Source organism: Prinia subflava, chromosome 8, assembly GCF_021018805.1.
Source record: "Prinia subflava isolate CZ2003 ecotype Zambia chromosome 8, Cam_Psub_1.2, whole genome shotgun sequence".
Lineage (NCBI taxonomy): Eukaryota > Metazoa > Chordata > Aves > Passeriformes > Cisticolidae > Prinia > Prinia subflava.
Window position 1 is genome coordinate 30,492,699 of NC_086254.1, and position 16,286 is coordinate 30,508,984.

Consider the following 16,286-nt stretch of genomic DNA (forward strand, 5'->3'; position numbering starts at 1 on the left):
AACAAACTCAAAAAACAAAGCTAAGTTAAAACCTGCAAGTTATACTGAAAACCAATGTACCATCATACAAAAATACCACCAATATACATTTTAGAGGTTGCCTTCACAGTGCCATCCAAACTTTGTTTCTTAGTTCCTGGCAGCTGGAGCTGCCATTAATTCAGTACTTTAATTGCCAAAACACTCTCACAATCATCAATAATGATGAGGCACAACTGGTTCAGCCTCTGTCTCTCCTGGCTGCATCAATGCACACACCAGACTCACTGCACATGGTTCTCCACCCACCTTCAGTGACCAAAACAGCACAATTTCCTTTGTTCAGACACTGGTCAGCTGGCAAATGAAACATTTAAACCATTTTTCATTTAATGAAATATGTAAGTACATATAAAGTCTAAATACAAGCAAATAATCCTATGGGTTTGGGTAACTTGTGCTGTTAACATGGACAGAATAACCAGAAAGATCCAACATGCTCACCTCTGAAATGTTTGTTCACCCTGATTTAGATCTCTCTTGAAACTGTTCTTTCACACACAACCCCTTTTCACAGCATTTTACATGGCTTGATCTTTTTATTCTCTAACACAGAGACTACACCAAACTATTTTTAAAAACACTGCCACTTCATCTGGTAACTTTTTAGATTAAATTTCAATAAAAATTGAATCATCATGAGTCCTTACTAAAAGTATTAATTACTAGGTATCATTCTTTTTTTAGAATGCTAGTTTATGTAATTAATGGTGAAACCTATACAGGCTTAATCACTAACAGGATCACCCTAATCACTGACAGAAACAAAACCAGAAAGATTCTTTCTTCAAACCCCTGCAACCTTTCAACACCTTAGAAAAGAAAAACCCACCTGCAACCCTACCTTGCTTTCTGTACCTATAAAATGTGGTACAGTAACCTTTTCCCCAAGCAACACACAGAGAGGTTTAGTTTAAAATACTGACAAAGGACAGTGTTATACAAATGCACATATTATTGACAAAGAATAATGTGATAGACATGTATCTATTCACTCACACATCCACAGAAGAAAAGCCTGAGTTTAAATCCAAAACTGAGCTTACCTGAGTCACCTTCAAACTCACCATGAAAAATTTGCTTTGACTTACCTGAAAGACAACAGTTTAGAAAATTAGATTTTCAGACTGTGAAAACAAGAACTACACCATTTCTGTCTGTCCCTCATTACCAAATAGAACAGCATTGAAGAAATAGACATTTTACAACTAATTTCTTTAATTCTTAATGGCTTTTCATTAAAAAACCCCCAGCAGAACAGTTCGAGCACAAGCCTCAATTCTTTTCTCTTTGAAAAACACCACAGCTTCAAAATTTTTTTTTTTTTTTTGGTACAGAGCAAATAAGTTTGCCAAGAATGCCAAGCAGGAATTTACTGTGTGTGAATATGCAATATGCTACTGTCACTGACAAGAAAAGGCAAAGTTGATCCTAGAGGCAAAATGTGCACTTGAAAATTATACTGAATAACTGCACATCTCATGACTAGCACCCATGAAAACAACAGGCCAGACAGCTACATGGACATCTAAATGAGTACTGTGACTAGACTTGCTAAATTTAATACTTTATGTGTAATACAGAGCATAAATTTGTGTGCATTTATTACATTAAGGGCTCTGTCAGTCTGAAAATTGTCAAACACACAAGTATTTTTCTGGTTTTCAAATTAACCAGAAGTATTTTCAAGGGAAAGAGCACAATCTTGGTAGCACAGGGGATCATCCTGTAGAAAAAACACCATAATATTTCTATAAGAAACAAATCAACGTGAGCTGTCACTGGCAAACTGGTGTCCAACAGAACAGCTCCTGTGCTGGCTCTTATTTATATCGCATAACAAAAAACAGTTCCTGCACCAAGATGTTTAGAAAATGATGTACCTAAAAATCATTTCTAGCCCTAATCTTTTCTGCAAACAGGAACATTTAAGAGGATGTTTCCTTTAGGCTGTTATTCCTTCTACTGCTCTTGTAAATAGGCAGTCACCATGGGCGTGACTTAACCACACAATTCCTAATGCCTGAGCAAACACACAAATAAAATAAAATAAATCTCCTGGGCTCCTAAGAGCCTAGAAATGAAGGGTTAAACATACTACTAAAACATAATAGCCAGGGCCTTTTCCTAACTCCCCTCTAACAGGAAGGCTGACAGATCCTGACCGCAGCAAACAATAGCTGGGATTGTACTAGCAAGAACTAGTTCAGCTGCATCACTTGCCAATAATTTTTTTAGCAGATTTAACATTCTTCTGTTTCCTTCACTTGAACAGTATGATGGGGCAGGGGGGGAGAAGGAGGAGAGCAGATAAATTTCCATCAGAGCTTCAACCACTGAAAGAATTTGTCCCTGATACCTGCCAAATGTGAAACTCCAGAGCAGAGCCCAGCAGAGCTATCCATGTGGGGATGGCAGCAGTGGTCTCAGAGCGATGCAAAGGGGGCACAGAGCTGCTCTGGCAAGAGATTTTCAGGCTGCTCAAGACATTTCTGGGCCTGGGAGCTCCCACAGCCCCCACCTGAGCAGCAGCACAGTCAGCAAAGCCCAGGGCTCATGTTCACACCACCACTGGGGCTCCAGCAAAAACTACCAGGGCTACACAAAATATGGTTTACACCTGCAGCTCTTCCACTGGAACAAAAATCTACACATACACAGGCACCAACTATACACAGATATATATTTACATATGAATTATTTCTATTCCAATTGCATTCAAGCCACTGTGGAACTAAAGGATTCAACCACAACTAGTGAGTCTACCAAAAAAAACCAACTCAAAAATCTCAGTTGCTCACTACACTGTAGAACTCATTGCCAGAAGCAGAGGCCTTGCAGTGGCCAGCTCCCCTTGGTTACGTATATTCATTTATGTTATGGTAAAGCAGCAAACAGAAGAGCAGCCTACCTTCTATGTCATCTGGAGCCGTGGCATAAATGTGAGAAAGGTTAAGCTTCAGTCTGTCAGGGCACTCTCTATTTACAGTCAGACTGGGTGATATCACTAGATCTAGCATTTCCTTATACCTGAAGGAAAACAAAGGAAAAATACAATTTATTCATTAATTATGCATGCTTACTAATGATTCAATTTTTTCCCTAAGAGTATAAATATTAAAGCTGATTACCTAAACCCAGGCTTCATATAAATTCCACATAATAACGTTCACTAAAGTTTTCATCAAAGGGAAATGCTGAATTAAAATGCAGTACTTCCTTCCTTGGAGATTACACCCATCTGATTAATGATTTCCCTTTCTTTCTGGATTTTCCCATACAAAAACTAAATTCTTGATCTCTCATATGCCATCAAATCAAGAGTACACACACCATTGTCCAGTGAGGCTGCAGAACAGACTGTAACAGGCTGAAAATGAAGCTGAGGGCAGTTAAGATCATTATCGAGCCTAACGAGGTAATGAAGTTAGTACTGGTGACAGGATCAGTTTTCCAGGGGACACCCAAACCAGGCACCCATCTGCAATGTCCAGGCCATTAGGTGGCAGTGATACAAGGACTGTCCCTTTCACATGAGCAACCTTATCTGATGCAACCAAAAATTTCAAATTAGTGACATCAAGGACTCGCATCTCTGAAGAAAACCCATAATTTCTCATGTGTGCACATGACCTACCCCACCATGAAAGCTCACAACCTCTGCACTACATAAACAGTCCAGAAAAGAGGACTAAATCATTATTTCAGACCTTATGCATAAAATCAACAGGTCTATTCATGTACACACCATGAATTTTCAATTCATGTGCCTGCCTGCAGCTCCAGACCTTTCCAGCTGCCTGCTTCCCTTGCAAGTGCTGGATGTTTTGGATGGTACAAAACATGTCATTAAGTGCACAGATTTACACACCTCTGTTTGCAAGTTTGGGTGAAGACAATGGGGTGTTACATCTGATACCTGCACAACTCCTTTTATGCAAGGCAGGTTTCCTTGACACCTTTACTCCCATAATGTCCTCCCCTTGTTCCCTGTGCAATCAATGCCTGCATCTAGAAGAACCCACTAGGCAAGGAAAACCTGGAGCTAAATTTCTCAATTAATTCTCTTTATTTCTTTTTAAATACACACAATACAAAGGAAACCTATTTGAATTTTCCAAGACCAAACTTGCAGTTTTTGGTTCAAGCCCAGAACAGATGATGAACAGAGAACTCAAAGGTTCTCTGCCATTCTTTGTCTTCCATGGCCACACAGAGCACAACTTCAGTTCCCTGCAAGTCACTGGGTGGAATTAGGGCTATTAGGGGAAAGCATAACTGTGCTCTTGGACAAAGCAGGGCCTGAGCAAGAACAGATGAGGAAGAGGGAATTTTGTGGTGAGTGGATCCTGGCTGCAGCTTGCTCCGGCTGCCCTTCCCTCATCACTGAATGCTCCTGCCAAGGCAGCTGGCACATCCCTGCTCCCAGGCTGGCACATCCCTGCTCCCAGGCTGGCACATCCCTGCTCCCAGGCTGGCACATCTCTGAGCTGGACTATGCTGGCAGCAGGTGGCATGGCAGCACCTGGCTGGAAACAACCCACAGCACACCTAAAACATCCCAAAGTTAAAGAAAGCAGCACATAAAGCTGAAGTCTTCAGGCTTCTGCAATACCAATCTATGTGCTCCTGGGAGAAACCAAGAGGTTTGATATTCTGTTTAAATATCCCTGTATGGCTTTACCAGCTCTGAGAAACACAAAGGCACATACTTTTTATCTGAACCTCCCCAATCCCTTTTATAAAGCCTGCGAGTCCCTGTGAGGGAGGGCAGGTATTGCTAAGAACAAGCACAAACCAGATCATTTCACCTGTAACTAAACAGCAAAGACCAGAGCTAAATTCATTTTCACTTTCTCACCTAAGAGCTGCCCAGACAGAAAACACATGAATCCTCTGTGAATTCACAGAACAAAAATAGGCATGAAGAGGCATAACCATGAACAGTGTCCACAACCCCAGTCCTCTTCCCTCCAGGTGGGATCTGGGATCTGTCTGCCTCCCTTGGAAATCCACGTGGGTATCTCATCACCAACACAGCCTCAATTCCAGAGGCTGGTAAAGGCTTCCCCAAGATGTGCCATGAAGGAGACTTTATGAATGACCAGTGTGATAGAAATGCAGTTTTCTGGATCCAACACTTGTGCCATCCCTCTGTCCCCACGTGCTACCTGCTGCAGGTTTGCAAAGGAAACAAGAGCAGCATAAAAATCAGCCTCGCTCTGCAGCTGCATCTTTGTTGCTAGTGGATCTCAAAGGGTTCCACCTTCAGATGTGTCCCTGTAAGAGGAGCACAAGGGGCTCCCCTCCCTGCCCTGAACACAGACACACTGGAAATGCAGATGCACAGGGCCACCAATTGTGCCCATACCACCAACGGCGTGGAAACACAGATGTGTGCAAGGATACAAAAAATAGTCCCCAGGTGTAAAAAAACCTACCCAAGGGACACAGCCCAATGACAGAACTGAAACAACAATCCAAGGCTCCTCACAGCTCAGAGCACAGCTCATGGGAGGCTTCACTCAGCACTGCAGGAGTTCTGCTCCACCTGGTACCAAGCACAGACTGCAGGGCAGTGAGGGATGCTCACAACCCTTCCTCTGCCTCTGAGCTTGTGCCAGAGCTTCTTCCCCAGAAATGCCTCACCCCACTCCCCTGCTGGCACAGCCAGGCTGCCACTGAGAAAGGGCTCAGGAAGAATTTTGTGGTGCTTCTCAACTGGGGCAGAACAAGCTCTGGCTCCTAAGGCTCTCTGAAAGACAAGCAGGGTGGGCAGGGGCTTTTTTCCCCAGAGGAATTAGTTTATTCAAATCCACTGGCAGCCAGTTAAATTTTGTCTGCATGGCTGAGAAGGTGGAGTTCCATTTTATACAAGCTTTTCCTTTCCACCCTAAGCACCCTCTAATTTCTTTTCCCCTTACTTCGTTAGTGCTATCCCTGAACTGAGGGAAAGCACTGCTGCCCCAGATCCTGTCAAGCTGGGGCTGTTCCACCTTGTTTCTCAGATAACACATGCCCTTCAGCATAATCCAAACCCCCATCACTCATGACACTGCCCAGGCTGTTGCCAAGTGAACAGGAGCAGATGTTTAAAGGGAAATGATCTTTTATAGTGATTAATGCCCTTTAATTACATCACTGTTCAGAGATTTCATTAGCTACTCTCTGCCTGATGATTTTTCTACTGGTTTTGTTCTGTTCACTTTTGTATTCACAAAGCCACATCACATTTTCCTGTATTTATTCTATAACATTTTCCTGTGTTTTTTCCAGCTCTCATTTTAGTTCAGGGTATGTATTAGTTGCATGTACAAACAGGTAACTTTTCAGAGAACTGCCTGTCTGGTTGTGCATGTCACGTATGAGTGCTGTTAGAGGCTTTGCCTGTTTTGCACGCACCATTTACTGATTTATTCATGTGCATTTCTTGCCTATGGACCTCTTGACAAAGAGTTTCTGAAATTCCAGTTTTAACGATGGCAAGCTACAGAAAATAGTCAAATAATGGAACCAGGGCTGGTATTTAACACACTAAATGACATGCTGGAGTGCAACTGATGAAAATATCAGGTCTTTGTTTTCTTTTTAGAGAAAAAACGTTTTCTGGCTTAAGCAGTGTACAGTAAATCAGTAATAAAGTTTGCTGAATATGAGCTTTTATTAAAACCAGTGATGGCAGCATCCAGCATCTGAAAGACATCTGGAAGAGCTTTTGGCTTCTGTAATTAAGAAGAACCTTGTGTGAATTTGTTGCTCAGCTTTTCCATTAGAATCCCCTTCTCAAACCCCAGTATTTTGCCCTGAAAGTTAGCCCACAAAATCTCTGCCAAAAACAAAGATGAATATTTTTTCTAACATTTAGGAAGGAAAAATAGAAAAGATGTATTTTCTTCAGTCATTATGAATCTAGGAATGCCAGATTAAACAATTTAAGGTTTCAGATTTTTCACTGAGGTGTTGGGGCAACTGGCAAATCCCATATTCTTTTACAGGGATGTTCTGAAGGCAGTGATTCCAGACCCCAAGTCAAGACAGTCAAATGTGTGCTGAAGATTGAACTCCTGAGTGATCCCATCTTTCTCCAGCAAAGTACTCACAAATGGGTGTCAGTGCCATGGAGGGACCTGGTGTGCAGACTGAGTCTGCAAGGTGATGAGAACTCCACGGATCGTATTTTGAAAGGGTGGAACAGGACTGAGGGCAGATGGAACCTCACCACAGCTCTGCCCAGCACTGCTGACAAGCCAGAAGGCACCAGCAACACATCAGGGACACATCTCCTTCCAAAGCCTGGAGCTCTGCTGCTCAGGCAGAATTTAAATCCCCTCTCAGGCTGCTCCCACTTGTTATTAACACCAAAGGCAGCTCAGGACCACGGCACCTCCCTCTCCATCCTCCCTGTGGAGGCAGTGGACTTGTGCCCGTAGTCTGCACTTCTCACTCATCTCCATTTCTGGGGTGAGAAGAAAATTCTGGCTTCAAAATGTACCTGAGTGGTACAAAAAACGTTCAAAGGAGAACTTCCAGGGCATTTTCAGCAAATAAGAAACCCAGGGAGTATCAGGTAGCAGGGTAAACTCAATGGCCAAGTGATAAGAGATTTCAGGGGGAATATGAGCAAGGAAGAGCAGGGCATTTTCCCCAAAATGCCAGCAGTCTGCAGGAGGGCATCTGAGCAACAGAAAGGACAGTCAGGAGTAAAAGACACAAGGTGGAGAGGGGGAAAGCTGCCATGGGTGTGGGGAAAAAAAGAGAATGAGCTCTGCATCTGTCATCAATGAAGGAACTGAAGAGTTGGGAGCCCTGCAGGTGAAAAAAGACAGAACTCCCCCTCTTGGGAAAAACCTGCCAGGTCCTACAGTAGAAAAGACAAGTACCTCAAGGGAGTGAGAAACTGCAAAGTTTGTCCATGAGGGGAGAGAGTAATACAGAAATTTATGCTCCCTACAACAATCCCATGCAATGATCTTCTCAAGAAGTTTTACTTGTGTCTGGATGGAGGCCAAATACAAGCTTAAACCACTAGATCTTCCTAAACACATGCATATGCCAACACAGAGCCCTAGGCAGGAGTGGTACAAGCCAAGTCCTCTGCTTTTAGCTCTGCTGGGAAGGGGAGGAGAAGAGACAGAGATTGCAGCCAAATTGCAAGAGTAACATTTTTGTCTTGCTTCCGTGACTTTCTCTGGTTTTAATCAGTTGATCAACCACTTTCATCTTTCTACCCTCCTAAAAAATGGTGCAGATTGCTAAGAAATACTTTATTACTCCAGTGGTACTCATCATTAAAAATGGCAGTCTGATTCCCCAGTTTATTGCAGAAGTGAATCACATGCAAAAAAGATGGCTTTGTCACTCTCTGATTCAGAGAAAACAAACAAAACCCATCCCAGTCCTAAAAAGTTTGGGTTTAATTAATTCCTAGGAAATACAAGATTAAATTTTTTCTCCCATATTAATAAAATTTTCAAAAGCACCTGCTATGCCTCATTAATTTTCATTGGGAATTAAAAGTTCCACTGTTTGAACTCCATGGAAAGCATCATAGCTTAGGCAGCATTGCCAGGACTTTTGGTAGCAAAATCCTGCTCCCAGTTTTACTTTGCTCCTGTACAAAAATAAAGGAATCATTCATAAGCAAAGAAAACAGCATTATCTTGCAGCCACCTTCCACATGGTATAATCATAGGGAATCTCCCACACTGGAGATTTTGGCCACTTCTATCCACACATTTCAAAAGCAAAGTAATTTCATTTCCTCTGTCAGTACATTCCTCCCCACACCGTTTGGACGCTCTCCTCTCCATCTACAATAGAAGCTTTGTTCCATTTCAAAAGCTCAGAAACGCTTCAGCAGGTGAAAGCCACGACCTTATTTTCTCTTTTATAACGAGTCTTAGTTCATCCACAAGTACATCAGATAGATGCATGCAGGAAAAGCCTGATCAGGCATAAAGTTAAACCTGGGCTGGCAGGAATGCTCACGTCCAGGACTGACACTGCAGGACAAGATATCCTCCCAAGGTGACCTGCAGGGCAGATGCCTTGGGCTGTTTATATTCCTGAGAGCTGCTTTTTACTGATGTAATGCACAATAAAAGCAGCAGTGCTTGTCTGGATTTATCATTGCCCAGCCTGTTTCAGACACAAAAGAAAGAGCATTCCCCTCAAAGGCTCACAGCCCCTGGGGTATGGGTACAGAGCTGCATCAGCCTCCAGCACAAATCATCTCAGGCTAAGGATGAAACCAAGAGAAGCAAGCCAAAAATTATGTGATAGGTAAGGAAAAAAAAAATAATGGTTTGGGTTAACATTAAGATTTTCAAATTCCTCTTTTTTTTTTTTTAAGTGTTAATTCCAAACGAGTTCAAGAAAAATAACTGAGAAAAAATAACAAAATAGACCAATTCTTTCACACTTCTGAAACCACTATTGTTTAAAAATAACCAAAGTATTCCATCAGCTTTAAAATCTTTCCCCACATGGTTTCTGTGTTTTGTCTTTCTTTTTTAAATGAGACAGTCTTTTTTATCAAAATTTTACTTTCACTGGAAGTTTCCTGTCTTGCTCTAACCCATAGACCAGACAGTGAAAAACAGATGAAAATTCCTGTCTCATGAACTTTTTGAGCCATATTCATTTTTTTTTAAATTTTTTGGAAGGAAAGTCAGCCTCAAGATTTTTCAGTGCTTGGAACTGGCACAAATAATTGCCTTGTTTCCCTGGAAGTCCTGAATTTCCAGAAGCACTGACTTGCTTCACCAGGCTTCATCACCTGCTATTCCAGTCTGCTTTCCATTGATTTTTCTTTAAATATAGTATCTCTTTTTTGGCTCAGACATGTTAAAAAAAAAGAGTAGGGTGTCTTCATATAAATAAACTTTCTTCCTCCTCCTAGGAGGGCTTCACTGCCTTCTCCAGGTGCTGTTTTCCTCACCCCCCCTGCAAACATGGAATAGACAGAGATGAAAAAGGGAGATGAGCTGGGCTGGGATCCCCCTGCATTTCCTGTGATTTTGGATAAAAAGGACTGTCTCATTTAAAGAAAAAAACCACCCAAGACAAGGCACATTCACCATTCATTCTGAAAGCCCTGAGAGGCAGCTTGAAAACCTGAGTGAGCTCATGATGGGGTTCACACCACAGACCTTCAACCTGGCAGCCTGACCAGAAATACATCATGACACTGGTTGGAGTCATTGGGTCTTTTAAAATTCATTTCAACAACAGTATTTCACTTATTCTAAGTCAAAATGAGAAACTAGGAATTTTCCAAATGGCTTTTTTTGGTCTGTTGGATCTATTTGCTAAGTGGAGCAACCCTTGCAAAGATATTATTTTCCAAAGCATAAACTTACTTGGCTCTCTTACTGTGAACAAGCAAGTACCACACAGAACAGGATACATTAATAAAGAAACACTATGAGCTTGTAGCCTACAGTGATTTGAAATATAAAATTGTATGTGTATGCATACATACAAATGTACATAAATAATCTCTTTCAGCTTCCACATTCCTCTTTGACATTCACAAGCTTTTTAATTTCATCACACCTCTTCCTATTCAGAACCCCCAGGCATGCAAGGGCTGCATGTGACTGCAGAAAAGCACTCCAGCAGCTCCAGCTGCAGAATTGGGGCCCTTAATGCAAAATAACTGCTTGGAATAACTTCCCAAACCAAGGGCTGCAGTGTCCAGCTCATGACACTTGTCACTACTTCTCAGGGTTGTTGTTTTCCTGAGATTCTCCTTGGGGTTCCTGTTCCCCAAGGTGATAAGGGTTCCCCCAGGGTTGCTGTTCCCTGGGAGTTTCCCCTGGGTTGCTGTTCCCAGGGATAATAAGGTTTTCGGTCTTCTCTTCGCCCTGGGTGTTTCACACCGAAGCCAGAGACAAGTTGAGTCCAGCAGTTCGTGTTATCAAGCTGTTTATTCTTAATTATCTCTCAGTTCTTGTCCAGCTTTGCAAGGTGTCCCCAGCAAAGCAGGACACGTGGCTGGACTGGGGCGGATCAGAGAGCCCCACACCTTAAGTACGGTATCTTTGACCCAACCACTGTCCGAGACGTATTTTTTATTTACAAAATTTTGCCAATGCCTATTACCTATATACCAATGTATATTACCTATACTAACATGTCAGTCCTACTCTAAGCCAATCTCTAAAACCCAACTCAGCACAAAATGGGGGAAGAGAGCAAGAACTAGGAGGACAAGGGCCACTCCCCAATTCCTCCATCTTGCCTCTTCAGCCCCATATACTAAGAATTCTAATTTCTATATTTATATTCTATAATAAACTATCCACTACTTATTCTAAATTCTTAGGATTCATGATTCTTCCTGCATGTGAGTGTTCACTCCCATGGACAGGAATCAGAGTCAGTGTCCTCCTGAGATCTTTGTGGGTCTAACTGACGCCCCTGTTCAGACCCCAGACCCCCCTGTACAGTCTTCAAATCCTCCAGGGCGGCCAGAGGAATATCCTGGACTCCAACAACTACTTAGGCACCTCTTTCCACTTTGAAGAACTACATTTTTTACTCCTCCTCCTCAGACTCACAAGGGCTAAAGACACTGTAAAACTGGCAACTACAGTCTGAATTGCCAAATAAGCTCTTTTTAGGGGCTGGAAAGTGCTCTGAAATCTTTAGGTGTAATCTGTTTCACTGCTGGGGTATTGATATCCATGCCAATGAATAATGACCAACGTGAACATGAGACAGCCAAGAAGGAGGCGAGGCACGAGACCTGTCCTTCAGGACATGTTCTCTCACTCATTTTGGGTTCAAAATCTCTCCATTCCCAGACTATGAGAATTTCTTCACCATTCTGATTTACTTCTCAAACCTGTCAGAGTCCTGCAATGGCTCCAGCAACCCACTAAGAAAGGTAGGGCTGCCCCTTTATAACAGGCCTGTGTCAGCACCTCCGTTCTCAGCCCGTAAAGGAGGAGCACTTGGGGAATAATAATTCAGAAAGAGCTATGGGAAAAGAACTATGAAATGTAAGTTAGCAAAAGGACTGTGGATGTGAGGGGAAAGTCTAGCACACCAGTACAGGTGAGGCTGGAGTGAGAATGACGTACTCTCTCCCTGGTTAAATCCCTCAGGTCAGACTTTCTCTGAGCAGAGCAGACAGCAAAGAGCTCTTGTGTGTGCAGAAGGGTGGAAGAATCTCTGATTGCCTCATTTTCCTTATCAATAAAAGAGCAGTGATGGTGATGTGATCTGTGGCACTTCTGAACAGAACTGCTCTGTTAGTGCTACAATTTATGGAAATACCAGGTCCACAAAGTTTATTTGTTGATCATTCTGTGACCAACACTGAATTTCTGACTGGGTTATCTTCAAACAAGTGATCCAAACCAGTTAATTCTTATATATAACAAGAGCTGCTCCTCTCCTTTTGATGCTGCTTAACACACTCTTGTCCACAAATGCTGTAGGCAAAGCTTGTCCAGCACTCCTGCAGCTGCTGTGAAGGGCACTGCAAATGCAGGGGCTCACTCAATGCCATTTAACCCTGAAGCTGCTTCCCAAATGCATGGCCTGGATGAGGAAATCCACCTGTACTCTGATACACCTTCCTTTTTTTTTTATAACAAATGCACCAACCCGGTGTCATGCACACAAATGTCCCTGTTTTCCTTTGCAAAGCCTGATCTGATAATGAAAAACACTCCTGGAAGTGCCATTTTATGATATTAAACAGGCCTCAAACAACTTAACAAAGTACAGAGGGACATTGACATTTGAACTGCAGGAGTTTTGTTTTCCGTCTTGTTTTTCCCCATTGTAATTATTGCATTTGAATAACTGGAATTTTTTAAATCTCTTTTCCTCCTTTCACCATGATGTAATGAAAGTGTTGCACAAGAAAAACAATGTAGAGCTACTGCTGCTGGAGCCAAGTTTGGCACCAAGAGAGATTAGGGTTGGCACCAAATACCACGATCTTTAAAATAATTTTGGCAGCCATAGCTCTTGCCACTGCTGCCATGAACAGCAGAAAATGGAAAAGTGCTGAAAGAGACCATGAGTTTGTAACTGGAACAAAGATGCCCTTTAGCCAACCACTTAATCTAACACCTTCTCATGGATGAAAAGTAAAGAGTTTTACAATGGCATGTCAAAATTAGCAGCAGTAGCAGGGACCAAAGTGTAACATAACAGTGCCTTTCATCTGTCCATCACACCAGACTGAGCCTACAAAACCCACCTGTCAGCCAGGAGAACTAACATGCACAACTGCAAGTTCCACCAGATTATTCAAAGAAAAATACTTAATCTATACAAGAGCACATCTGTCTCAACCAATTTTCTCTTTCCAGTATTTTTCAGTTATGCTTTCCCAGGAGGACATTTGCTCCTATTCAGTGATGCTGGAACAGTTCTCTGGAAAGAGATGCATATGTGTGTTTTTCTTCTTTAAATACAGATGGAACAGAGGAGAAATGCAAGGTTTCCTCACTGTATCCCTCCTGGCTTGAACTGAAAGAGCGTGGGCTGATTTTCTCTGCTCTATAAAAGGAGTCTGATGATTTGTGATGTGGACATCTGCCTGCAACTGGACAGATGCCACCAGCTTATTTCACACAGACAACTAGACAGCCGTGTAATAGCAGCATCTTTCAATTGCTACCTAATTTTTTTTAAAAGACCTCATTATCTTGCAGAAAAACGCCATATTCCATCTCAAATTTGAATAAATTTAAAAACTCTTTAAGCACCAACTTTCAAATAAGGGACCACCTTCACCTGTCAGATAAGAGTCAGAGGCACGTGTGGTGCTGTAACAGCTTTTTGCTACTTGTTTATAGCACTAAAACACCTAAGAATATTCAAGGCAGATTTCAAGCAGTAAGTTTCATTAATAGTACCAACAAGCACTCCTCATGGGATAGCCAGCATGGTGTTTGTGAAGGAATGCACACGGACTCCTTTTGCAGCTTTGTTTTAAGGTGAAAATGCACTTTTCCCCTCACTCCCAAAAATCAAACAAAATGAAAAAATAGGGCTTGATTACTATGACCTAACTTATTTTCTGATAGCTTCAAATTCTTCAAAAATCCTATCAAATCCAAAAACAAAGGGCAACTTTCAATGACTGCAAACCATGATATCCTTTATTAGATGTTTACAGCTTCAGTGACAAAACTAGCATCTTAAAGCCCACTTTGTTTCTGTAATGAGCACTTTCCTCCTGTCATATTATGCACCAGCTCCCCTTGGGAGCACCAGTGGAACTCTCAAGAAGCTAAACTGTGACACAGCTCATCACCTCCCAGGCCACCTGTCAACAGCAACCACTCAAACCCAGTTTGGGACTTGGGAACAAGAGGGACCCAACCCAGCAAGAGGCAACTGTGTCATTCACAGGACTGCAGGGTAGCTCCAGATAATTCCCTGCAGCTTCTAGAGTTCTTTCAGATAATCTAAGAAAAGGGTTTTATCATCTGTACAGATTTAAAAAATCCAGCTGCAAGTAAAAGCCAACTTTCACTGCTTGGGTATTTGAGAACAAGCTCCCATGTGCCATGGAGAAGGTGATTGCCTTAGACTTAAAACTCAGGTTTGATCTGCAATTTCCCTAGCTTAAAGGCAAATTTTGCTTGCACACATGGGACTTCAAAGGCCCTCACCTTTTCACAGCCAGGAGAGCAGCTTGACAGCCTGGTTCAACAGTGGATGTGTTTCCTGACATTGGATTAACTTCAGCTCATCACCTTCAGTGTAGCTTCTCTCTGACACTTTTATGGACTAATTTCTACCACAGACAAAAGAATCAAAGTCATTTCCTGCCTCCAGCTACTACAGGATGGCAGAGATATGTCCAATTCACTCACAAGCAGCATGCAAAGATGCTCTTGCTGACTCCAACTGTTTGCAGGAATCAAGTACCAGAAAATAAAAAAGTAAAATCTAGAGTGCAAAATATATGAATGCAGTGCTTGGCTTCCAAAAGAAATACAGCAGCTAGTGAAAAACAAGGAAAAAGGAGACTGTGCCTAATTTCAGATTGTGTTTTGTTTTTTTTTTAATTAGGGCATATACAGGAATAATACAAAAATTGGAGCAAAGGTATTTGAGCTCAAGCAAGTTACAGTCCTACATTAATTTCTCTCAATCACTAATCAGAAAGCCACCTTAAAATACTAACACAAATAGAACTGCTATTAGAAAAACTATTTATTTTTATTTCTCTCAAGTGGAATTGTCAGAAATGGCAATTTTGATGACATGATCCAGGGGCCAGGGCTCTCGTAAGGGAGACTTGGATTAAGTCCTGTGTCGGCCACAGGTTTCCTGTTATCAGAGCAGTTTACAAAGCTAACTCCTATTTAACCTGCTTGCCTCTATTCCCCTCCTCTGTAAAACGGGTTTCTGCATTTTTCCACTTCTGCACATGCTGAGCTCAAAATTATGAAGACAACGTGCTGCACTCAGGTAAATCAACACAAGGCTATGAGGAAGAAAAATATATAAACCCCAAAGACAGAAAAGCAGCCCCACACCTATGAAAAATGCCATGAAGCCAGTGCATTTCTGGCTTTTGCTTACCACCTCAGAATCCTTCTCTGCTCTTGTGCCCGTGCAGGGAGCAGGCACTGCCCGCAGTTGTCAGAACCAAACAGAAGCCCAAGGCTCACATTCCTCTTCCCTCCTAGACCACAAAATATCCCCCCTCATTCCAGCACCCCACTCCTGCCCTGTTAAACTCTCCCTTCAGTTCCCATTTGGCTGTGTAACTCTTCTGTCCCAGTGGTTTCACTCCAGCTGGTGTGTCCTGTCTGGAGCACGAGGTGCCATCCCCTGTTCACACCCGTCCTGCCTGCTTCCCATGGAGCGTGACCAATGTGCCAACCCCTGGACAGCTGCTGCTTTTCCAGGCTGTCATCACAAAGGCTGCCTGTGTGCCTGCTCGGAGGGGTTTGGTTCTTCAGGAGCCCAGAAAGTGAATTCAGCCAGTTCAGCTGCAAATTCAACTGTGGAATTGAAATGCCACAATTAAGAGACCTGGCCCTTGCTTCATTCAGCTTCTAATCACAAACCAGCACTGGGAGATCCCCCTGGGAGTCGCCCAAAATTTAAACAACAACACTGGCCCTTGCTTCATTCAGCTTCTAATCACAAACCAGCAATGGGAGATCATCTGATGTTTTAAAATCCTGCATCCTGCACTTTGAACACAGCTCCTGAGGGTTCATAGGGAGCATTTGCAGCAGCAGACACTGCAGAGTAAA

General features: G+C 42.5%; 1 protein-coding gene across 11 annotated transcripts in view; it reads right to left on the bottom strand.

Annotated features, from left to right (window-relative positions):
- EYA2 (EYA transcriptional coactivator and phosphatase 2) overlaps nt 1–16,286 on the bottom strand; it is an 86,725-nt gene that overhangs the window by 46,281 nt on the left and 24,158 nt on the right. For 6 of the 11 annotated variants that reach the window (XM_063404581.1, XM_063404582.1, XM_063404579.1 and 3 more), the window contains exon 2: nt 2,951–3,069. In XM_063404581.1, coding sequence (XP_063260651.1) covers nt 2,951–3,059 — 109 coding nt within the window. In that variant the 5' untranslated portion in view covers nt 3,060–3,069. Of the gene's footprint in view, nt 1–1,085; nt 1,131–2,950; nt 3,070–16,286 lie in introns of all 11 variants that reach the window. The other 5 variants (XM_063404576.1, XM_063404574.1, XM_063404573.1 and 2 more) reach the window with 1 other exon arrangement.